The 22,767-nt window shown below is 40.0% G+C and overlaps 1 protein-coding gene and 1 non-coding gene across 3 annotated transcripts in view; both read right to left on the bottom strand.

Annotated features, from left to right (window-relative positions):
* The window catches only part of SCAPER (S-phase cyclin A associated protein in the ER), a 493,568-nt gene that overhangs the window by 59,561 nt on the left and 411,240 nt on the right, over positions 1 to 22,767 (bottom strand). For both annotated transcript variants that reach the window (XM_060170191.1, XM_060170192.1), the window contains exon 27: positions 12,137 to 12,292. In XM_060170191.1, coding sequence (XP_060026174.1) covers positions 12,137 to 12,292 — 156 coding nt within the window. The remainder of the gene's footprint in view (positions 1 to 12,136; positions 12,293 to 22,767) is intronic.
* On the bottom strand, positions 17,703 to 17,775 carry TRNAG-GCC (transfer RNA glycine (anticodon GCC)). Its single transcript has one exon. It is a non-coding gene; the product is annotated as a tRNA-Gly (tRNA).

The raw sequence follows: 22,767 nt of genomic DNA, 5'->3' as shown, positions 1-22,767 counted from the left end.
GTGTGGCTACAGCTGGTTAAGCAAAGTGGAGGAACAATGGGGGATGAGGTCAGAGAGGAAACAGGAAGACAATCAGGCAGGGTCTTGTAGAGCATTGTAAGGACATTATAAGGGTTTTACTGAATGAGATGGAAAGCCATTGTAAGGTTTTGAGCAGAAGGGTTATATAATATGACTTTGGTTTAAAATAAACTTTGGTTTAAAAATAATCACTATAGCTAATTGGTTGAAAAGTTGTTAGAAGAGCTGAGAGAAGCAGAGAGGCCAATTAAGAGACTGTTTCAATCATCCAAGTGAGAGATCATGGTGGATGAACCAGGATGGTAGTCATGGATGTGGTAAGAAGTAGCTGGATTCTGAAAAATATTCAGAAGGGAAAACCAATAGGATTTCCTGATAGAATGAATGTGGGGTGAGAAAAAGAGGAGTAAAAAATGGTTCAGTGGTTTTTTTTGCCTGAGTAATTAAAAGAATGTGTCTGCCATTTACAGAAATGGGAAAGACAGTGGATAGAGCATGTCTGGGGAGGAAAATGAGGAGTTCACCTTTAAACTTGTTAAATTCAAGATGCCTATTAGACACCTAAGTGAAGATACTGGATCAGAAGTTGGATAAAATGAGCTTCCCAAGGGTAGGGAATTTTGTCTGTCTCCAGGGCTTAGAACAGTATCTGACATAGAGTAGCCACTCAATAGACATCTGTTGAATAAATGAATAAATATACAAGTCTGAGTTCAGAGGAGCGATCTGGGCTTGAGATATTTGGGAGTCATCAACACACAGATGGTATTTAAAGCCAGCTCATCTAGTGAGTGAACATAGATTAGTCTGAGAATTGAGCCTTGGGATACTCCAAAGTGTAGAAGTTGGGGAGATGAGAATAAATCATCAAAGGAAACTGAAAAATGAAACCAGTGGGGTAGGAGGAAAAGTAGGGAAGTGTGATGCCCTAGAAGCAAAGTGAAGATAGTTTCAAGGAGGAGGAAGTAAAAAATAAAAAAGTTTAATTAAAAATAAATGAGGACTAAAAAAGGATGAAATTTATAGAAATGACTATTAAATCCTATTTTTAGATTTAAAAACTAACTGCATAGGTTTAGGATGGGAAGAAGGCAAGTGACAGGGGACTGGAATATAGCTTTCAATGATAAGTAGGGGGAAAAGACTTAGCAAATTAGCTTCCTATCCATTCAAATGAAGAAACAGTCTTGCTTGATTACCCATGAATATAATTCAATTTTGACTGAGCTAAGAGGAGTAAAACGTACACAACCAGAAAGGTTTATCCTGATCCACTGCAATGAACAACTACTCTGGAAGTACTGGTTCTAGCACTGGGTATGGCACTACATTCAGGACACTGATGTATCAGAAAGTTCCCAAGGAAAGTGAATTGTGTCGTAAAACTATGTGGAAACAATGTCACCTGAGGTACATTTGAAAGTACTGGGAAATTTATTTCAGAACTGGAGGATATAAAGGTTATCTTCAAACTGAAGAGGTATTACACTGTTATTTACGACACCAGAGGAGAGATGCTACCCGAAAGCAGATATTAGATAAACTTACAGAAAATTTTCTAACAATCAGAACACCCAAAAGTTAAATGGGCTGTTGGTGAGGTATTACATTCTTAACTATTCTGAATCAGTGGAGGAATACATTCACTGAATTGACAGAGGGCACTCAAAACTCAGCTGGGCAATGGACAGGATGATGTCTAAGATTCTGTTCAGTTCTGGGGTGTTATAACAGGTGTGAATCTACTTCAAAAATTATAGTCTCCTACACAGACACACACACGCACACCCCCCCCCATATTTTATATATACAGTAGAGGGAGAAAATAGCTTGTTTAATGCAGATCTAATTTGGAGCCCTGTTGAAGGGAATGAGGATGACTTAGTAGAGATATTAGAGCAAGAGAAAACTCAAGGTGGAAAAGATACATGTGTAAGCACTATAAGATAGTCTGGACATTTGGTTAGAGAAGAGGAAAAATATAGGAGAAATTAAATAGTGAGAATATTAGGTAGGGTGAGGCTGGCTGATTACTTGGGAGGATTTCCAAAGTACCTGGTCATTAGTTTCAGTTGAATTCAAAGAGGAACTTTTGAGAAGGAAACCTTTCTGGGAAGAGAAGTGATAGATGATGAAAACAGAGAGACATTCTTGTTGTTGGAGATCAACAACCTAGAACACGCTTGAGAAAGAAGAAGACCAAGAGGACACCAATGAGAATGGAAGGTAAAGGGTGAGGCCCCTAAGAAGAAACTGTGGTCTCTGGCAGAGGTCTGGGAGGAGGACCAAGAAAGTGGAAGATAAAGACAGTCTGGGGACAACCAAAGGTGAATGGAGAAAGGGCAGGGAGGAGTCCAAAAGGTGAGAATACGGCAGCTCTGGATGACTGACAACAGTATATGGTCCTAGATCTTGGAACTACAGACTAGGACTGTTGTCCAAGAATGCTTCTCAGATGGGACTTTTCTGACCTCTCTATCTTCAGTTTTCTCATTATCACTGTAAAACACAAAAGGGCCCTGTGCTGATTTTGGCTAGTTCAGCTGATATTTTGGGCTTCTCTTATCTTTAGTATTTGGCAGTTAGGCTGAAGGAGCTCTGCCAGAGGCTCTGCTGTGTTGCCAAATGAAAGCAATTACTTCTTCTGGGTGAGTAACTGGGAGGAAAAAACTGTCATATCTGGGCTGCGTGATGCAGTACCCTCCTAATTAATCTTTCCTGCTTCCACTCTTGCCCCTATAATCCATTCTACACAGAGTAAAAATCCATTACTTTTTAAGTAATCAGATCATGCTGCTCTCCTGCTTAAAATCCTCCAGTGGCTTCCTATCACACTTAGAATAAAACCCAAACTTCCATTCTCTCTGTCCTGATCTCTTGGCCCTTCATCTCCTAGCACTTTCTTGCTCATCACATTCCAGCACACTGCCTTCTATGTTTCTGGTACACACCCACTTCAGATATTTGGGAGTCATCAACTTCCTATTCTGCTCAACTAGAATACTCTTTCCTCCGATCTTTACAGAGTTGGCTCCTTCTTAGCTCAGTGTCATCTTCCCAGAGAGGCCTTCCCTGACCACTCACCCAAATCACTCTGCTATATTACCCTGCTTTATTTTCTCATATCACTATCACTAGCTAAAATTATCTTATTCATTTACTGGTTTATCATCTTTTTCTCCTGTTAGACTGTGAGCTCCATAGAGTGAGTATTTTGTTCACCACTGGATCCCTAATACCTCGACAAGTGTCTGGCACATATCAAGTGCTCAGTAAACATTAATTAATAAAGATATGCTAAAGCAATGGAAGGAAGAGAGAGAGAACTGGTCTCAGAAAGGTATGCCAAAGGCATGAAGGCCTTGGACGTCTCCTTCTTACCTTAGGGGAGGAAGAACGTGAGACACAGCCACCTCTTCTTCCTATGCTAAGAGTAAGCCCAGGAAATGGGGCCCTGGCATAGGTCGATGGTGCACACCAGTATTTGCTAATGCTGCCAGTCATAGCTATTTACCGACTTTTATTTTGTTTCTAGCCTGGTGCTAGGTGCCTGAAGGGGAGCTGCTAGGATAGTTAGTCTCTCTCCTTAGGGAAACCTTTTCATTTGAAGACACAAAACATATACACAGGACAAAGGAACTAGTGAATTAGAAGTAGACAAATATCAAGCCATAGGTATAAATAACAGGAGCCACCTCATATTTCTGTGGCAAGCATCTTTTTGATTTAATTGCATAGGACTGGATTGGATTCTGAAAGACAGAAGTCAAAGATAATAAAAGTCTGAGGTCTTAAAATCTGTTCATATTACTACAGTCATGAGCAGAATAAGGTAATCAGGAGGAAAAGCCAACTTTGGATGAAAGCCAATGAGCTTAGAATCTGACATATTAAATATAAGTTCCTGGTAGAAACTGCCAGTAGGAATTCCAAGAGGAAATGTCTACCAGGGGCTTGTTTATGAATATGGTTTATGCCTTAACTTTACTTGCTTCTGGCTTCATTTACTTTTCCTTACCTATTTTCTTTTATTCTAATTTTTTCATCTATTTTTTAAAAAGAAGAAGACATATATACTTCTATAAGCCATCTCAAATCTTTTTGGAACAGGGTGGGGGTGTAATAAATATATATAAAAAAGCACCTTGGGCAGAAGGTTAGGGTGACAGACATGTTAGCCCCCATTTGCCCCTACCCTGACCAACTCTGTGAAGAAGAATTGTCAAATTCATGTTTATAATGTGAGGAAACAGGCACTGAGAAGCTAAAGAATCTGTCACTGGTCACAGAGCTAGGAGAGCAGGAACTGCATTCACATTCTTCTGACTCCCAAACCTGGGCTCTTCAATACAACAGTACAAAAGGATTTTCCTCTTGAGATCCTGACCCCCAAAGTCCTAGAGCCAGTGGGAGTTCAACTGCAAGTGTACACCAGATATATTCTGCTATCCTAAGTGTGGTGAGCCTGCATACGTATTGGCAGACTACCTTCATCACGCCCTCTCCCCTCTGGGAGTAGTTAGTCAGTGAAGCCTGCCCCTAAATGCTGGCCCTGTGGGCTAAGGCCCAGGCAGCTCCCTTTCTCTGGCATAGTGCCTAGCACACAGTAGACACACAGTTTGAATTGCAGCAATGAAGCGATCATCTTTCTGTCCCTACAAGTCAACTACGACTTTATTACCAGCTGGGATAGATCTTTCAGAAATCTCTGTACTAGCATTTGCCCAATTGTGAATATAGAGACAGTCCAGAGGTTCCTGTTCCTGTATTCTTCTCACTTTCCAGACCTGAAGGATTCGGACAATCACTCTTCCTTATCAGTCTAGAGGCTGTTATGCTCCCTTGGACAGTGTGAGGATTGCTGGGAGATAACTCATGAGGAGCCCTTAGCCTGGGGCACATAAACAGTGTTCAACAAATGTTATTTCCTTTAATTACACTTGTTTAGTCTTATTATGTTCACTTCATTCCCCATCTCCCAACACCAGCAAGCCTTTTGTCCGAGGACAGTGGCTAAAGATGCCAAGAGAAATGATAATACCAAGTATGAGACTGCAGAGAGGAAAGAATACAGATGAGAACAGGATACTGGGAACACATTTATCTCTAGGGTAGGTTGGAATGTGGAAGACTCTATTTTTCAAACATAAACATAGCAATATTTCTGGTACAATACGCTCTTCCAGAACCTTTATATTGCCCATGAAGAGATGGGAGTCTACTTCTCCTCCCTTTGAAGCTGAATGGGACTCTGTGGCTGCCTTGCTGAACAGAATTCAGTGGAGGGGATGCTGCATGACTCCTGAGGCTAGGTCATAAAAGATGACATGGTTTTCACCTAGCTCTCTCACTTGTCAGGATGCTCCTCCTTTGAACCTCTACCATGCTGTGCAGCCCAAATTAGCCTGTGCAGAGGGACCACATGGAAAGGTCCCTAACAAACAGGTAGCATGAACTACAGTCATGTGTGAACAAGCACACAGATGATTCCAACCTCCAGCCTTCAAGTCTTCCAACTGAAGCCTAGAGACTGTGGAACAAAGATGAGCCATTCTCCCTGTATCTTGATAGAATTCCTGACATACAGAATCTGTGAGATTAATAGATTGTCATTTTATGCCACTAAGTTTTGGGGTAATTTGTTACACAACCACAGTAACTGGAACAAGAATGAAAGCAAAGGAGAATATGTGGTTCGGTGAGACGGGAGAAGTGTAGGGAGAAGAGTGGGGTTAGAATAATCTATATGTTGCCAAGGAGCAAATAGGACTAGTACTAGTAGGTAGTATTAGGGAGACGGATTACAGCTTGGTATAAGGAGAGGCTTTTAAACCATTAAAACTGATCAATGAAAAAAAAAAAACTGATCAATGATAGAATAGGCTCCCCTGGTAAATAATAAGTTCCCTGTCAATGAAGATACTCAAATGTAAACTGAAAGAAGTTATTGAAGAGCTACAAATCTGAACAGAAGAGTGGATTAAGGTGACTTTAAGGTTCCTTCCAGTCAATGGAACGTGACAGCACATTAGATCTGGGGTACAAGGAAGACGGATGAGAGAGAGATGACATCTGGAGCCTGATGCCCGAGAGACCAGTGATACCATACACAAAAAGAGAGACTATGAGAGGATTTAAAAAGATTCTTCGGGCTTCCCTGGTGGCGCAGTGGTTGACAGTCCGCCTGCCGATGCAGGGGACGCGGGTTCGTGCCCCGGTCCGGGAGGATCCCACATGCCGCGGAGCCACTGGGCCCGTGAGCCATGGCCGCTGAGCCTGCGCGTCTGGAGCCTGTGCTCTGCAGCGGGAGAGGCCACAACAGTGAGAGGCCCGCGTACCGCAAAAAAAAAAAAAAAAAAAAAAAAAAAAAGATTCTTCTTTTCCATTCCTTTTGCCTCTTGCCCAGATGCTGTTAATGGTCTTTCCCACTTTCTACAGCCTCTCTCATACACTTTCACATGATAACTCCCAAATATGGTTTTTAGCATATCATTGCCCTGATCAAAGGCTTTTAATGACACCACTGCCACCACCACATTCAGCAGATTGTTTTATATATCACACAGTATTTTTATATTTATTACCTCATTTGAACATCATAACAGTCTGGTAGGCACTAAAATCACCAATACATACATCTCAAAATCCAGCCAAATTAAGTACTCTGTTCATTTTTCATGTTTTTTTCTGCTTTGATGTCTTTGCGTATGCTATTTTCTTTGTCTATGTTTTTCTCAACTCTAAATGTTCCAACCCTTTTTATCTTCCAAGGCCTAGATTAAATTTTAGTTGCTCTAGAAAACAGCTAATTCCTACAACTAAGAGTGATCTCTCCCTCCTCTGAAGTCCATCAATGATGATGTGATAATCCAATATTTATTAAGCATTTACTATGTGCCAGGCAGCATGCTAAGTGCTTTTTGTGTGTTATCTTCTATCCTCTGTATCACTCTCTGCCTTACACCATGGATATTTGTATATACCTCTTCTTTACTAGCTTACAAGGTCCTTGAGGACTCAATCAACATCTTAGTCATTTTTGTTTTCTCCCAAGCCTAGCACAGGGCCTGGCACAGAGCAAGCACTGTATAAATATTTGTCTAATGAATGAATGAATAATTCAGGCAGGCAGAGTTAAAGTTTACCTTTGCTTGAACAAATGGTTTTCAAGCACCCTTAAACACTTGAGAAGCACTCATTTATATCCACATAATTAATGGGCTAAATTACAAATCATTCTTATCTTTTTTTTTTTTTTTTTTGCGGTATGCGGGCCTCTCACTGCTGTGGCCTCTCCCGCTGTGGAGCACAGGCTCCGGACGCTCAGGCTCAGCAGCCATGGCTCACGGGCCCAGCCGCTCCGCAGCATGTGGGATCTTCCCGGACCAGGGCATGAACCCGTGCCCCCTGCATCGGAAGGCGGACTCTCAATCACTGCGCCACCAGGGAAGCCCCCATTCCTATCTTTTTATGACACAGGTTTCCAGAGACCTTGGCTAGAACTCATTTTGTTAGTGTAGTTTACAGATGCGAAAATAAAAACCACAAATACACATAATAACAAATTTCTTTTTGTGTAAAAATATTCTAGCATTCAGAATAGTGTTTTCCAACCAATCAGAATTAACTAAGTTTTACAAGCTCCTGTTTTTCTTCTGTGCAGTCACAAGGACTGTAAACTCTTTCACTTTGGATCCACTACTTCTTGGCACTCTAGCTATAGTACTTTGCATAGTTATGCATCTAGAAATGATTGCTGATTAACTGAAAGGTTTTGTATTGGTTACAATTTATAATCACTCATTACTGTTCGGATCCTATTAGTTTGGCTAAGGAGCCAGCACCTTAAGGGGGACTTGAGCCTTAGCCAATTATGGCAGTTGAGTTACTGCCCTGAGATTTGAAAACTATCCTTTTTTCCTTATTTCTTGCAGGCCCAAGAATGGAAAACTGGTAACAGTTAAGGCCCAACAGTCATTTCTGAAAGTCCTATTACAGATTGTTGAATTTTGTTGAAGTGATTAAGAATTATAGCTTGTGAACAATTCGCATATTAAAATTGTAGAGTAATCCTAATATAAAAATCAATCCTTTCACCAGAAGATCACAATTTCGATTTTTACTTAAAGAAATGCAAGTTTACTGTTCAAAACCAAGGCTGGTACAAAAATCATGTGAGTACTTTTCTCCCCCATGCTGAAGCAGAGATTAACAGTGTAAATACTGACACCCAAATTGTCTTTCAGAAAACCTAGGTAAAAATTAGAAGATTAAGGGCACAATAGCAGGGCAGTGCAAAGGCAGACCTGCTATAATCACCATCACAAAGGCCGGCCACCGGCAGACTGCAAAGTGTTTACTCAAAGCCCTGTGCTATCAATTAGTGTACATAATTATCTCAGGGTCTGCCAGTTCACAAGAGGCAGTTTTTGAAGGTCTCTCTGGGCCCCCTTTGTCTTTTACTCCTGTTGGTCACAGAAGGGCTTTGAGGACAAGCCTTCCTCGGCGCTCAGGCTCTGGCTGGCTTCCCTTGGCAGCCCCAACAGGAATTATGTGAATTCCTCTAGTATAACAACAACCAAGCTACCTTTCTCCCCACACACGGCTTTGACCTTGTGCTGAGACTATTTAACACATGCAACAAAGTGCTTTCAACAGGTCATTATAGTTTATAGTTTAAAAATATAATTTCCACAAAGAAATGGGAAGTATTGTAGCACAAAATGGGCTGTAAATATTAGAGGTAAACAAATCAGAAGATGTAGGAAAAACTCCCTGTATTCCTGCAGCTTGGCAGTATTCAGGAAATACTGGAAGATTGAAGGATGAGAGGAAGAACAGCAGACAGGGGTCATTCTTCTTGTCTCTCAGAGAAGCAGCTTACACTGATACTGCTAAGAATTTCCTAGGTAAATCAAGCCAGGAAACCACCCGAACCTGCTTTTGCAGCAAGGCCTACCAATAGAAATTTGCAGAGTAACTAAGGTTGGAGAAGGAAATTATATTGGGTAAAAAATAGATGAAGAATTCTTAAAAACCACTAAGGGTTAATCATTGATTTATTTAAAATCCAGTTGTATATGTACATAGAAATAATTATACTTCATTTTACGAGTGTGTGTATATACGTATAGAATAAGGTTTTATATATAAACTTCATACATACACACTCACACTTTGGTCTGCCTGGATAATCCTTGGGCATGTCTAGAATCATGGAAAACCACGTATATCCCCTAATTTGGAGACGACACCATCTACCACTCAAAAATTTCAAGTCAGAAACTTGGGAGTCATTGCAGACTCCTCACTTCCTTTTACACCCCATACTATCAGCTCTATGCCATTTCCCTTACATTTATTCTGTGTCCTCAATGTATCTGCTCCTCTCTATTTCTACTGTCTCCACAGCCCTCAACATTTCAAGAGCCTTTTTACTATTCCTTCTGCCTCTAGGCTCATGCCATTCCAGTCATTTCTATAGTTTTCAGGAGTGATCATCCTATCACAGAAATTTGAACATGTATGGAGCGCACTGAATACCTCATCTCCTGCCACTCTTCACAGTCACCCTATTGTAAACTACATCAAACTGAACATGAGACAATGTCTTATATATCCAAAACTCTTGGTTTGGGTTGCCCCCAAAGTAGTCCCTGAAACAAAGATATGGGTGTTAGTAGTTTATCTGTGAGGAAGTAGAGAAGGAAAAGAGGGTAGGGAGAAAAGCTAATCAAGTAAGTGTTAATGAACAGGTTACCACTGGGTCCCTTTGAGAAACCGTACAGAACATACCTCAGGATCATCCCACTGAGGAGTAGCGGAGCTGGGATATTACCCACCAATGTATTGTTGGAGAGTCACTCCTGGGGGTGTTAACTCCCTGGCACTTCTAGCGAACAGCTACTTGTTCAGTATCCTCAGGCAGAGAAATACAGGAAGCCACTTGTAGGTGACCTCCTGATAGGCCACAGGCACCAATAACATCTACTATATCATGCAGTGCCCATATTATGCCCTTTCTCCCGAATGAATTCTTTACTCCACTTGTTTTCCTGGATCCTTTAAGATTTAGGCCATTGAAGCCCTTCTTGACCTCCTTTGGAAGTGCTTTACTTCCTTCTCTGGGCACATTCTCTTCTGTTGCAGCTATTATGTTGTAGCTATTAATTTGCAAGTCTGACTCCACACCAGACTCTGGGCTCCCTGAGGGCAGTAACCTTAGTACTTAGCTTGGTGTCTGGCCCAAGGCAGATGTTCAATCAATGTCTACTAGACAAGGACATGACTGTGTGTGTTAAAGAGAAGAGGATCCTGTTTTTCCACATATGTAATTGAGAAAATTTTCAAAGAAACAAAACGTATGCTACCATATTTTGAATAATATAAAGTCAAGTGTGTAGGAGGGGAACACCAAGGGAGGAATCTTGGGTCCTAATTCAAGTTAGTTTGGCTCAGTTGCTTTCCCTATAAAAATGAGTGGCTATTAATGACCTTTAAACTTCTTTCAAGTTCCACAGATTTCAAGTGACTGAATCCATGTGTAAGTGAAAGCTGAAGCCCACAAACTATACAACCACCACATATGGAAATGTTTATGTGTGATATTCATCTGGATTCAAGGAAAGAGTATAGGTGACAAAGACTTGAGACGCTGGCAGGTTTATAATGGTGTGTATACAAAAGAGTGAGTGTTGGAAGGGTCTCCTGGGTGAGAGGATACCTCCCAGGGAGTGGCCTGGCTACTGCACAGGAGCTAGCTGGGCAGCATGGCAGCCTCCAAGCTGGCAGGTGCCAGGGCCCTGGATAGAGCCCTGACACTGATGCCAGCCTCTGGGCAGTGTGGGACCACCCGAGCTTACTTAGGTCACAGACCTACACATAGCCACTTTCTGAGTTCTCATCAAATCCCTGGAAGGTAGGCTCTGGCTACATTTCTAGAGGGAACAGACTAAGTGGAACACTGACTACAGGTCGTGCTTGGCTTCCTTGATACTCAGACAGTCTTAATCTTCCTAGAAATGTGACTCAGGGTAGAGGGACTAGGCAAGAATAAGGAAGAATAGGTGGGTGTCGGGGTCCTATGCATAACAGACTAACAAATGTTGAGGAAGTTCATTTCAGGAAACAAATTCTCTTTTAAAATATTCTGAATACAGACATTAGCATTGTGTGTACATTGAATACGGCTGGATAAGATTTCTTTAAGTAGCTAGACTTTATTAGTTTCAAATCATTAGTTTTCTTCTTGACAAATCCCTGATATATATATATATCATATATATATATATATATATATATATATATATAATTTGTATGCAGTGCTGTTTAGAATTTAATTGTAAGAAAACTGTTTTACTGAACATCCTTAATATGCCTGAGGGATATGTCATATTTCTTTCGGAAACACTGAGTCACTATTGCAAATGATTTTTACTTGGTAGGAGGGGAGAGAAAAGAACACGAGGCGGTTTACTCTGTCTCTCTTAGAGAATTACTGTTTTTGAGGACAGTCCACAGGGTGGGGTGAGGGGGTTTACAGAGCCAAGCAGGCCAGTCGTAGTCCCTGGCACACTGGCTAAAATGATGCCCATGGGTCACGTGTGACGTCAGGGGGCTACTGTTTTTGGATGGCTCCTTTCTCTTATTCATGGAGATACCTTGGAAGGACAAAGGGGAAAATAAAGAACTTAGGAGGCGATAACTGAAAGCATGTGATGGTCAGGGCACTGCGAAGCTGTGCCGTGTTGCGCTGAAGGCCTGACTTGATTCGGTCTAGGCTTTGTCACTGACTTGCTGACTCAAGGAGAATCACTTGATTCCTCTGGATCTCAGTGGAAGAGGAACTGCATGACTTCTAAGGTCTCTCGTAGAAATTATAGTTAAGTTTATGACACCAACAAGAAAAAAAGGCTCTGACAGGAGCATGTAGCCAGGGAAAATGAGACATATTAGACAAGTCTCAATATGGGAAGCCAATAAGGACAGAGGTAGCACAAAGAGGAAAAGAGCCCAGGATGACCATGTACATCCCTATGAAATGACTCCAAAATGAGCAAAATCCAAGAGATGTTTCAAAAGTTGACTCCAGACTGACATCAAGTAGAGGCCTTACCTTCCGGTGACAGCAAAGCACAGCGTGCACATTCCGTGTAAGAGCCCTGCGGCATGCTGCAGAAATGTGGCTGTTTTGGGATTCTCATCCACCGGGCCTTGCACCGAGAGGAAGCAGCCACAAAGCTTGTCGATCAGACCAATGTTCACCACGTAGCTAGATGTGGGGAGAAATGTGTGTTAGCAATCTGCATAGTCTGGCAACATCTTCACCTTCAAAGATAAATCTTAACAAACACAGGCTTAGACCCTTCAAGCAAGCAAACACAACACACATACGTTTGGGTACAGCATCTTAAATAACAATTTCCTAAGATTTAGTCCTGAATAATCAGCTATTTCTGTAAATGGTTCTCTTTTCTCTTTTGGTTATTCTGATGCTATTTTTTCAGGAAAGTGATCATCTGATCATTCTCACCGGTCTAGAGAGTCTGACAATAATTGAAATGATTTATAATGATCTCTATCCTCTTGAAAAGCAGTACTTCCTAAAGTACTAAGAAGCTAAATTCACCAGAATTCAGGGATTCAGAAAATAAGATAATGCTACCCAGACACTCCTGTTACAACCTAAACTTCTAATGCCACTTTAGATTCGCTACTTTTTTTTAAACCCTATCACCATTAAAAGTATAACAGTGAGAATCTAATTGCTCTCTGTTATGAAAAGCAGCAGTCCTGAGAGTTGACAGTAACACTTATGAAGTCATTTTCAGTCTATTAAAGTTTTCCAGAGTCGTTTATTAACCTGGACCAACAACAGTAGTTCTTTTATTAGTCTACAAAGCAGAAATAATTGAAAATATCTGAAGACTATAAATGACCTTGTAGATAAATCAGCCTTAGCTTAGACATTTTATACCAATTCAGCGCGACTGCATTTACATGTATGAAAAGCGCAGGACTCTGAATACAGCAGTTCTGAAAATCAACACATACAAACTTTCAGCAATATGTGCAAAGGAATTGATGCTTCTGCTTGTAAGTGCACTAAAATCCCTATCACTATTCATTTACTAATACAGTTTTTTGTAAAAGGAAGGAAAGCTGATGAATAATGTTTGGAGCCTCTTCTAAGTTTACTATTTAAAAGGTATAAAATAATGTTCCCTTTCTCCTTTTACATTTGGAAATGCATTTATCTGGTTACTGAGCATCCGTGGCCTGTTAGGAACCAGGCCACACAGCAGGAGGTGAGCGGCCAGTGAGCTAGCAAAGCTTTATCTTTATTTATTTAATTTATTTTTTTACATCTTTATTGGAGTATAATTGCTTTACAATGGTGTGTTAATTTCTGCTTTATAACAAAGTGAATCAGTTATACATATACATATGTTCCCGTATCTCTTCCCTCTTGCGTCTCCCTCCCTCCCACCCTCCCTATCCCACCCCTCTAGGTGGTCACAAAGCACCGAGCTGATCTCCCTGAGCTATGCGGCTGCTTCCCACTAGCTATCTATTTTACGTTTGGTAGTGTATATATGTCCATGCCACTCTCACTTTGTCACAGCTTTATCTTTATTTACAGCTGCTCCCCATCGCTCGTATTACCGCCTGAGCTCCACCTCCTGTCAGATCAGCAGCGACATTAGATTCTCATAGGAGTGCGAACCCTACTGTGAACTGCGCATGCGAGGGATCTAGGTTGCACGCTCCTTATGAGAATCTAATGTGTGATGATCTGGAGCTGAAGAAGTACTAGATGCTAGTGCTGGGTAGTGGCTGCAAATACAGATTATCATTAGCAGAGAGGTTTGACTGCACAGAGACTATAATAAATTAATTGCCTGCAGACACATATCAAAACCCTATCAGTGAGTGGCAAGTGAAAACAAGCTCAGGGCTCCCACTGATGCTGCATTATGGTGAGCTGTATAATTACTTCATTATATATTACAATGTAATAATAATAGAAATAAAGTGCACAATAAATGTAATGCGCTTGAATCATCCCAAAACCGCCCCCTCCCAAGTCCGTGGAAAAACTGTCTTCCATAAAACCGGTCCCTGGTGCCAAAAAGGTTGGGGACCACTATCCTACAGTTTTAAAATTGGGAAGTATGAAATGATGACCACTAACCCTATTATCTTATAATGAAGGAAAATGACATATTGACATACTGAACCCTAGCCCTGCAAGTTACTGGATGACCTTGGGCAAATTACCTTGCCCCTCTTAGTCTGTTTCCTTTTTAATGTAATAGAATGTTAGTATAAGGTTCTTGTAATAAGTGACTGATAAGCTAATACATGCAAAGAAGTTGATACATTTTATTGTTAGTTTTATTGTTACTAGTAGTAATAATAGCAGTATTTTAAAAATAGATGCATGCAAACTTACTAATCATAAATACAATGAAAATGAAGACAACACAAAATACCATTTCACAAATATCAGACTGACAAAAATCAGTGAGTTAATATAAAACACTGATAAGGATATGAGGAAACGGAATTCCTATCCTTTACTGATGGAAAGTGAAATCTGTAAAATCACTTTGGAGAACAATTTGGTGTTACTTGGTAAAGTTGGACATGCATTTATCATAACATTCATAAATTCCTACTGTAGGCATATAAGCTTGAGAAACTCCCATATAGGTTCAAAAGAAGGTTTCTACAAGGATATTCATTGTATCATTGCTTGAAATAGTGAAAAAATAGAAACTATTGCCCTCAAATAGAAGATGGATGAACTGGGAATTTATTCATTTAATAGAATCTGTAGAGCAGTTAAAATAAATTTATCAGATTTATATGCATCAACATAGAGCTCAACCCCATGTTATGTGAACATAGAAACTGACAAAATAGTATGATAGCATTTATGTAAATTTTAAATAATACAAAAAATAGAAAGCAGAATATATTGTTTATGGATATTTATTATATATAAATATATACATATAAATTTTATATACACAAATATATTTATATACATTTGTATATATTTACATATATACATACATATTACACACATGTATATAAAAATTTTATAAAAATGCATAGGAACTATATACACACACTCTAACATAGTGATTTACATCTTGAGTGAGAGTAAGAGGAAAGGGATGGAGATGGGGAGTTAGCTGTATCTACAACATTTGGTTTCTTACCAATAAGAAAAAAGATCTAAGACAATATGGAAAAATGTTATTGGTTACTGAAAAATGTTGTCAAGTTGGTACACAGGTATTGATAATTTTGTTAGGTGTATGTTGATATACTTCATCATAAAATAATAGAAAACTTAAATATTTTAAAAGGCAATAATGACAAACAGAAAAAGCATTTGAAACATGTAAGATGAAAGCCTAATGTATTTTTCCCCCATGTTTATTGAGATATAGCTGATATATACATCATGTAAGTTTAAGGTGTACAATGTGATGATTTGACATATGTATATACTGTAAAATGTTACTGTTTTCCAGTTTCACACCACTGTGATTGGAAAAGATACTTGATATAAGTTATGTGTTCTCGAATTGTTGAGACTTGTTTTGTGCCATAACATAGGATTCATCTTAGCAATTGTTCCATGCGTATTTGAGAACAATATGTATTCTGCTGCTGTTGGATGGAGTGTTCTATATATGTCTGTTAGGTCCTTTTGGCCTATAGTGTTGTTGAAATCTGCTGTTTCCTTACTGATTCTCTGTCTGGAAGATCTATCTATTGTTGGGAGTGGGGTATTAAAGTCCCGACATATTATGGTATTGTTGTTTTGTTCTCCTTTTAGTTCTTTTAGTATCAGTTTTATATATTTAGGTGCTCCGATGTTGGGTGCATAAATATTTACCACACCACTGTCATATCCTTGGTGGATTGACCTCTCTATCATATAATGACCTTCTTTGTTTCTTTTAACCATATTTAGCTTAATATCTCTTTTGTCTGATATAAATATAGCTACTCCTGCTTTCTTTTGCTTACCATTTCCTTGAAATATCTTCCACCCCTTTGCTCTCAGTCTATGTGTGTCTTTAAAGCTAAAATGAGTCTCTTATAGGCATCATATTGTTGGATACTGTTTTTTTATCCCTTCAGCCACTCTGTGTCTTTTGATTGGAGAATTTAATCCATTTACACTTAACGTATTGATAATTACTGATTGGTAAGGACTTACTATTGTCATTTCACTAATTATTTTCTGGTTTTTAGATCCTTTGATCCTTGCTTCCTCTCCTGCTGTTTTCTTTTTGTGATATGATGACTTCTTGCGGCAGTATGCTTTGAATTCTTTACACTATATGTATCTACTACAGGTTCGTATAGGCTTAAATAAAACATATATATTACATCCTATTTTAAGTTGATAAAAAGTTTGATAGCATACAGAAACTTTATACAATTGTCCCTCAGTATTTGTGGGGAACTGGTTCCAGGACCCGCTATAGATACCAAAATCCGCAGATGCTCAAGTCCCATCATTGGCCCTCCATACCCTCGGTTCTGCATCTACAGATTCAACCAACCACAGATTGTGTAGCACTGTAGTATTTATTGAAAAAAACCTGCATGTAAGTGGACCTGCACATTTTAAACCTGTGTTGTTCGAGAGTCAACTGTACTTTTATTTCTCCCTCCTCATATTTTAGGTTATTCGTGTTATAATTTATGTATTTTTATAGTGTTCATTCAATAACAAACTACTGTGGTTATGTTTATATCTATTATGTTTGATTTTTTTTTTTTTTTGCGGTACGCTGGCCTCTCACTGTTGTGGCCTCTCCCGTTGTGGAGCACAGGCTCCGGACGTGCAGGCTCAGTGGCCGTGGCTCACAGGCCCAGCCGCTCTGCGGCATGTGGGATCTTCCCGGACCAGGGCACGAACCCGTGTCCCCTGCATCGGCAGGCAGACTCCCAACCACTGCGCCACCAGGGAAGCCCTATTATGTTTGATTTTTAACTTTCAAACTAGACTTGTAAGTGAATTATGCACCACCATTACAATACCAGAGGATCGAATTTTGACTATATGTTTACCATTACCAGTGAGTATTACACATCCATATGTCTTTTTTCGTCTTTTTAAAAATTTATTTATTTTATTTTTGGCTGCATTGGGTCTTCGTTGCTGCATGTGGGCTTTCTCTAGTTGCTGCGCGTGGGCCTTCTCTGATTGTGGCGAGCAGGCTTCTCATTGTGGTAGCTTCTCCTGTTGTGGAGCATGGGCTCTAGGTGCGCCAGCTTCAGTAGTTCTGGCTCTCAGGCTTGGTAGTTGTGGCTCACGGGCTCTAGAGCACAGGCTCAGTAGTTGTGGCTCACAGGCTTAGTTGCTCCATGGCATGTGGGATCTTCCTGGACCAGGGCTCGAACCCGTGTCCCCTGCACTGGCAGGCGGATTCTTAACCACTATGCCACCAGGGAAGCCCATCCATATGTTTTTATGTTATTACTTATCATCCTTTTCTTTAAAAAAAAAATTATTTATTTTTTTGGCTGCACTGAGTCTGAGTTGAGGCACACGGGATCTTCATTGCCACGAGCGGGATCTTCATTGCGGCATGTGGGATCTTTAGTTGCAGCATGCGGGATCTTTAGTTGCGGCATGCAGGACCTAGTTCCCTGACCAGGGATTGAATCCGGGCCCCCTGCATTGGCAGTGCAGAGTCTTAACCACTGGACCACCAGGGAAGTCCCTATCATCCTTTTCTTTAAACTTGAAGAATGCCCTTTAGTATTTCTTGTAAGGCAGGTCTAGTGGTGATGAACTTCTTCAGCTTTTGTTTGTTTGGCAAAGTCTTTATTTTTCCTTCATTCCTGAAGGACAACATTGTTGGGTACAGCATTCTTGGTTGACAGTTTTTTCCTTCAATATTCTGAAAGGCTGTGCCACAGGCTGGGCTTCTTGATCAGGTTGGCTGCTTGCAAGGTCACTGGCTGGCCTCTCTGGTTGGGAGGGGCCTCCATTTATATCTCATAGTTGGGTGGGTAAATAAACTGTCTCTGTGGTTGGGAGAGTCTTTGTCTGGGCTCCATTGTGGGGTGAGGATGCAGGCTATGCTCTGTAGTTGAGTGGGACAATAGCTGGGCTCTAAGACTGCCAAGGGTTACTGTTCAGTCTTCCTGGTTATGTGGGGTCAAAGGCTAAGCTCAACAGTTGGGTAGTTCTGTTGGCTTGGTTCCCTGCCTAAGAAGGGCTGTAGTTTGGGCTTTGCGGCTGCCTGGCTTCCCCAGCTGGCCTTCCTAGATGGTCAGAATAAAGGCGATGCTGAGCTAGAGGGCAAGGATGATACTTTGCTTTCCTTCCCAGGTTGTGTGGTAAAACAAGCTCTACAGCCAGTACAGTCTGGGGACTGGGGACCCTAATCAGCAGAACTGCCAACTGAGCTCCGTGGCCAGATGGGGCTACAGGCTCAGTTCCACAGATGGGCAGAGCTGCTGCCTGGGATCTCTTCTTGGGCACCACTGCAAGCAGCAATACAGTCCACCAAGATCTGAGTGCTGACTGCTGTCAGTCCCTCCACACCTTTCTACTTGATCACCAGTGGTCAAGCTCTGCAGATTCCCCCAGCAATCCCAGTGAGGTGAGACCCAAGTGGAAGTGTCCCACAATGCTGGGAGAGCTGGATGTCCATTTGGGCTCCCACTTCCCACTGGAGAAACCACAGGCTTGTGGGGGGATGGGGGCTCATGCAGTGTTGTGCTGGCCTGTGGGAGGGCTGTTGTGGTCAGAGTGTAGCTGCTCCTCTTACCCTTCTAATGTGGTACTTCTTGATCTCTGAGGTCTGGGGGGAGATGCTTCAGTCTCATCTACCTCCTGCATTCTGAGTTTTCACAATGGTTTCTTGTCTATGGATAGTTACTATCTGGCTTTCTTGTGAGGCCATCTGTTTGATGACAGAATCTGATCAAAAGTAATGAACTAAGACCTTGTAAACAGAGGATTATCACAGGGAATCAACACTGATCCTGACAAATAGGAGCAGCATCTACAGCACTGGAGTCCATTTCATAGTACAAGACGGTCAGCTGTTCTTTAGCACATTCCATCCATATCTCAGCAAAGTTCTGGAAGCCAAGAAAATCCAAAATCAAGGTGCCAGCAGGGTTGGATTCTTCTGAGGCCTCTCTTTTTGGCTTCCAGATGGCTGCCCTCTTGCTATCTTTCGTATGGTTGCCCCTCTATGCATGTGCCTAATGATTTTAATACATGAAGAGCTTTTACAATTAAAAAAGTCAATACCTCCAATAGAAAAATGGGCAAAGTACATGAACAGGCAACTCACAAAATAATTAAAATGGCCAGTGAACATTAAAAAATGTTCAATATAACTACTAATACAAAAAATGAAATATTTTCGCCTCTCAGTTTGGCTAGGACTCAGAAGAATGATGATATCCGACAGTGTCTAGGCTGAGGGTACAAGGACGTACTCATATGTAATCTTTATGTAGGACAATTTGGCAATATGGATCAAAATCCTTAATGCATATTCTTTGACCCCCAAATTATACTTCTCAATGTTTAATAGAAGACAATAATCAATTGTAGGGAAAGATGTTCTTTACAGTATTATCTGTAAGAGTAAAATATTGGAATAAACCTATGTAAGTAATAATAGGTTACCTAAAGCAAATCATGGCTACATAATTAAATACTTGGAAAGCCAGTAAAAATTCATTTGCAAGTTTCTGTTGATTTGGAAAAAAGTATGACCAAAGTATGGGCAAAAGTATGACCAAAAAAGTATGACCAAACAATGTGTATAAGTATTATAATTTTTTTCATAAAATAACCACATATATATGTACCAAAACCAAAACAAAACCAATGATTATCTTTGGGTGGTGGGATTAAAGATAATTTTTGTGTATTCAACAAAATCCATTGTGCTTTTCTGTGTTTTTCAAATCGTTTTTCTCACTGAGCACATATTAATTTTATAATTAGGAAACAAGTTATTTTAAAAAGGAGAATGGGGAGAGAGGCAGAGGCAAGCTATCTGCTATTACAAGAGAGACTGCACTCTTAAAGAAGTAGCAATGGAGCAAAGGTAAATCTGAGATATTTACAAGGTAGAATCAATAGGTACTAAAGACTTAATTGGATATTGGTTTGGTAAAGGATTGTGAAGAGTTTTTGACAATGCTCAGAATGCTGGCTTAAGTAACTGCATGGGATACTGGTGCTACAGATAAGGACAGAAGACACAGGAAAACTATCTCCTTTGGGTGGAAAGATAAGGTGTCCAGTTTTGAACTTGTGGAGACTGAGGTGCCTGTAGTACATCCTAGCAGCTAGGAAAGTGCTTGGCTAAAGTACAGTTTTATGACTTCTCCTTGAATAGATGCCTTATGTTTACTAATTGTTGATTCCAAAAGGCTGGTATCAGTGACTTGGACTATCTATTTGCCTCTAGGTTGCAAAGTTTGATTTCCCTGTTTTGAGAGACAGATATAAATTTCTAATTGAACATGATGAAAAGAATTGTGCTTCAGCAAAAGACCATGAATAGCCAAAGGAATCCTGTGAAAGAACAACAAAGCTGGAGGTATTACATTTCCTGATTTCAATCTATATTACAAAGCTACAGCAATCCAAATAGTATGGTACTGGCATAAAAAGAGACATGTAGACCAATGGAACAGAATTGAGAGCCCAGAAATAAACCCATGCATATCTGGTCTATGAATATTTGACAAAGGAGCCAAGAATACTCACTGGGGAAAGGATACTCTCTTCAATAAACGGTGCTGGGAAAATCAGATAACTACATGCAGAAGAATGAAACTGGACCCCTATCTTACACCATTCCCAAAAAAAGAACTCAAAATGTATGAAAGATTTAAATGTAAGACCTGAAACCATGAAACTCCTAGAAGAAAGCATAGAGGAAAAAACTTGACATTGGTCTTGGCAATATTTTTTTGGATATGACACCAAAAGCACAAGCAACTGAAGCAACATAAACAAGTGGGACTACTTCAAACTTAAAAACTTCTGCACATCAAAAGAAACAATCAAAAAAATGAAAAGGCGACCTGCAGAACAGGAGAAAATATTTGCAAACCATATACTGGATAAGGGGTTAATATTCGAAAAAATAAGAACTCCTACAATTCAATGGTAAAACCACAAATAATCCAATGAAAAAATGGGCAAAGGACCTGAATAGACAGCTTTCCAAAGAACATATACAAATGGCCAATAGGTATAGGAAAAGATGTTCAACATCACTAATCACCAGGGATATGCAAATTAAAACCACAACGAGATACCACCTCACACCTGTTAGAATGGCTATTATCAAAAACAAAAACACAAAACTAAAAAGCTCCCCAAACCAAGAGACAACATTGGCAAGGATGTGGAGAGAAAAGTGAACCTTTGTACACTGTTGGTGGGGAAAGTATATTTGTAAAGCCACTATGAAAAACAGTATGGTGGTTCTTCAAAAGATTAAAAACAGAACCACCATATGATCTATCAATTCCACTTCTGGGTATATATCTGAAGGAAGTGAATCATTATCTTGAAGAGATACTTGCATTTCCACGTTCACTGCAGCATTATCCAGAATAGCCAAGACATGGAAACAAGGTGTCCATCAACAGATGAATGGATAAAGAAAAGTGGTAAATACATACACACACACACACACACACACACAACGAAATATTATTCAGCCATAAAAAATAAGGAAATCCTGCAATTTGTGACAATATGGGTGGCCATATAAGGCATTATGCTAGGTGAAATAAGTCAGACAGTAAACGATAAATCCTGTATGTTCTCACTTACATGTGGAAACTAAAAGAGCTGAACTCACAGAAACAGAGAGTAGAATGGTAGTTGCCAGAGGCTGGGGTGGAGGGTCGGGGAAAGGGGGAGATGTTGGTCAAAGGGTACAAACTTCCATTTATAAGATGAATAAATTCTGGGGATGTAACGTACAACATGGTGACTAAAAATAACAATACTGTATTACATACTTGAAAGTTGCTAAGAGAGTGGCTCTTAAATGTTTTAAAACACACACACACACAGTAATTATGTAAGCTGATGGGAAGTGTTAATGAACGTTACTGTGGCAATCATTTTGCAATATATATGTGTATCAAATCATCGCGTTGTACAACTTAAACTTACACAATGTTATATGTCACCCATATCTCAGTAAAGCTGGGAAAAAACAGAGCTTCAGGGTTGATGCATTTCCTGAGCAAATTTCAAACCAGTGTTTTTTCAAATTGCAATCTGCTTCTACCCTACACACAATACTGCTTTCCTAGAACTATGCTAAACATTTGACACATACAATATTTGCATCTTATAGAAAAAAGAATTCTGATGTTTGATAGCCAAAAGATATTATTTGGATATTCTGTTAAAGGATTTTTTTTAATTTTTTTTTTTTTTTTATCCCAGGACCTTGTGAAGTGTCTGGCACAAAGTGAGCACAAGTGATCATATTTTGAGGTGATAAATATTTGAGGATCCCTTAGATCTAGAAACCTGACTAAACTATGTAAAATAATGAGAATAAACACTGTTATTACCTCATCTTGGTTAGGCACCCTCTTGCCTCTTCTATGCCAGATAAGGAGAGAACAGGGACATATGTCAGGGTGATGTGCCCTGCTCCAGCTCTACATTAGGGGTACAGGTCAGAGAATAGTGCC

Source organism: Lagenorhynchus albirostris, chromosome 1, assembly GCF_949774975.1.
Source record: "Lagenorhynchus albirostris chromosome 1, mLagAlb1.1, whole genome shotgun sequence".
Lineage (NCBI taxonomy): Eukaryota > Metazoa > Chordata > Mammalia > Artiodactyla > Delphinidae > Lagenorhynchus > Lagenorhynchus albirostris.
The sequence above is the reverse complement of the archived record's forward strand: the minus strand, read 5'-3'. Positions and strand labels throughout refer to the sequence as shown.